We start from the raw sequence: 1,341 nt of genomic DNA, 5'->3' as shown, positions 1-1,341 counted from the left end.
TGAGGTTTTCCATACAAGGCAGGAAGCTCCACCAGGGAAACCTGACGTCCTCTCACCTCTCCCTGATGTTTAACACACTCTGATGAGCTGGAGACTGAATGAAGCTCTGTCTGACCTAAAATGGCCTCGGCTGCTGAAGTCTTCCCTGCTCCTCTCCTCCCACACAGAACCAGGTTTAAAGCTGGTTTCATGTGTTCAGGCTCTTCAGAGAAGGTGAGGAAGGTTTCTTTGTTTTCACGCATAATGTTCTCAATCTTCTGCATCAACAGTTGGTGTTTATCTTCAAACATGTTGTAGAGTCTTCCTCCACAGTCTTGAAGCAGCTTGTTGACAGTGTGTTGTGTTCCTCTCTTCTTCTCTGTCATGACGACCATCGAGTGTTTAAAAGCATCTGGACCAAACAGACTCAGGATGAACTTCAGTGTTCGTCTGTTCTCCTCAGTGAAATCAGAAGGTTTCACTAACAGCAGCAGAACATTTGGTCCAGGAGAACAAAGAGTCTCACACTTCTTCACCTCTTCTCTCACTGCTTCCACAGACAGACTGAACATGTCTGGAGCTTTCACCACTGTTAATGGTCTTCCTCTCCACTCTCCACTGATGACCTCACGTTGTTTTTGGAGACGAGAACTCAGATTCTTTAGGATGATGTCACACAGCTTTGTCTTTCTGTCGTCACTTTTTCCCACCAGAACAATCCTGAGTTCAGACACTGAAAGAAAACAGAGAAGAAATGTCACAAGTTGGAGTTGGTGTCAACAGGTGAGTGAACCTGAGTTCAGATACTAGGAAACTGCAGGTAGTTTGATGAAAATGAATCTGTCCACTGTCCATGACCTACACATCACACTGAAGAGGCCTGTCAATGAAGACAGCTCAACAACATCCAGAGCCTCTCTCCACTCAGGGAGAGTTTCCCCTCTGTCCTTTAACTACCTCAATGATCTGTCCCAGGAAAATGACTCAGGCTTCCTCCTCAAGTTCTCCAAACTTCAGAGTATGTGTCTGCTGAGTTCAGGAGTTGCTCACATTGGATTCATCTGTGAAACTGATTATAAGACTAGATGCTGATGCTTTACTGAACTGAAGAACATGGTTCTGAACTTGCATAGCTATATGTGGTAACATGTATTTTCCTTATGTGCATCATAAACACTCTGCACTGTAATTGGTGCAGATTCATTGTTATTCATGTTTTACTGTCTTACACATTAGGACCTAAAAAGACACTCACATGTCAGTTTATTAGGAACACCTAGCTAAAACAGATGCAGTGTAATCCAACAATCCTGCAATACTCATTTTGGAAGATGTAATTTGAATTATATTAAGATATACTGA

The 1,341-nt window shown here is 43.0% G+C and overlaps 2 protein-coding genes across 2 annotated transcripts in view; both read right to left on the bottom strand.

The window, feature by feature from the left end:
* Positions 1-1,341, bottom strand: part of LOC147817491 (uncharacterized) — a 75,376-nt gene that overhangs the window by 16,676 nt on the left and 57,359 nt on the right.
* The window catches only part of LOC111645428 (GTPase IMAP family member 8-like), a gene marked incomplete at its 3' end in the record, with an annotated part of 61,805 nt that overhangs the window by 3,690 nt on the left and 56,774 nt on the right, over positions 1-1,341 (bottom strand). The window contains exon 5 of the mRNA XM_087170515.1: positions 4-712. Coding sequence (XP_087026641.1) covers positions 4-712 — 709 coding nt within the window. The remainder of the gene's footprint in view (positions 1-3; positions 713-1,341) is intronic.

This window comes from Seriola lalandi, unplaced genomic scaffold (assembly GCF_002814215.2).
Source record: "Seriola lalandi dorsalis isolate HSWRI2012SDOR001 ecotype SW California unplaced genomic scaffold, Sedor1 jcf7180002054951, whole genome shotgun sequence".
Taxonomy (NCBI): domain Eukaryota; kingdom Metazoa; phylum Chordata; class Actinopteri; order Carangiformes; family Carangidae; genus Seriola; species Seriola lalandi.
The sequence above is the reverse complement of the archived record's forward strand: the minus strand, read 5'-3'. Positions and strand labels throughout refer to the sequence as shown.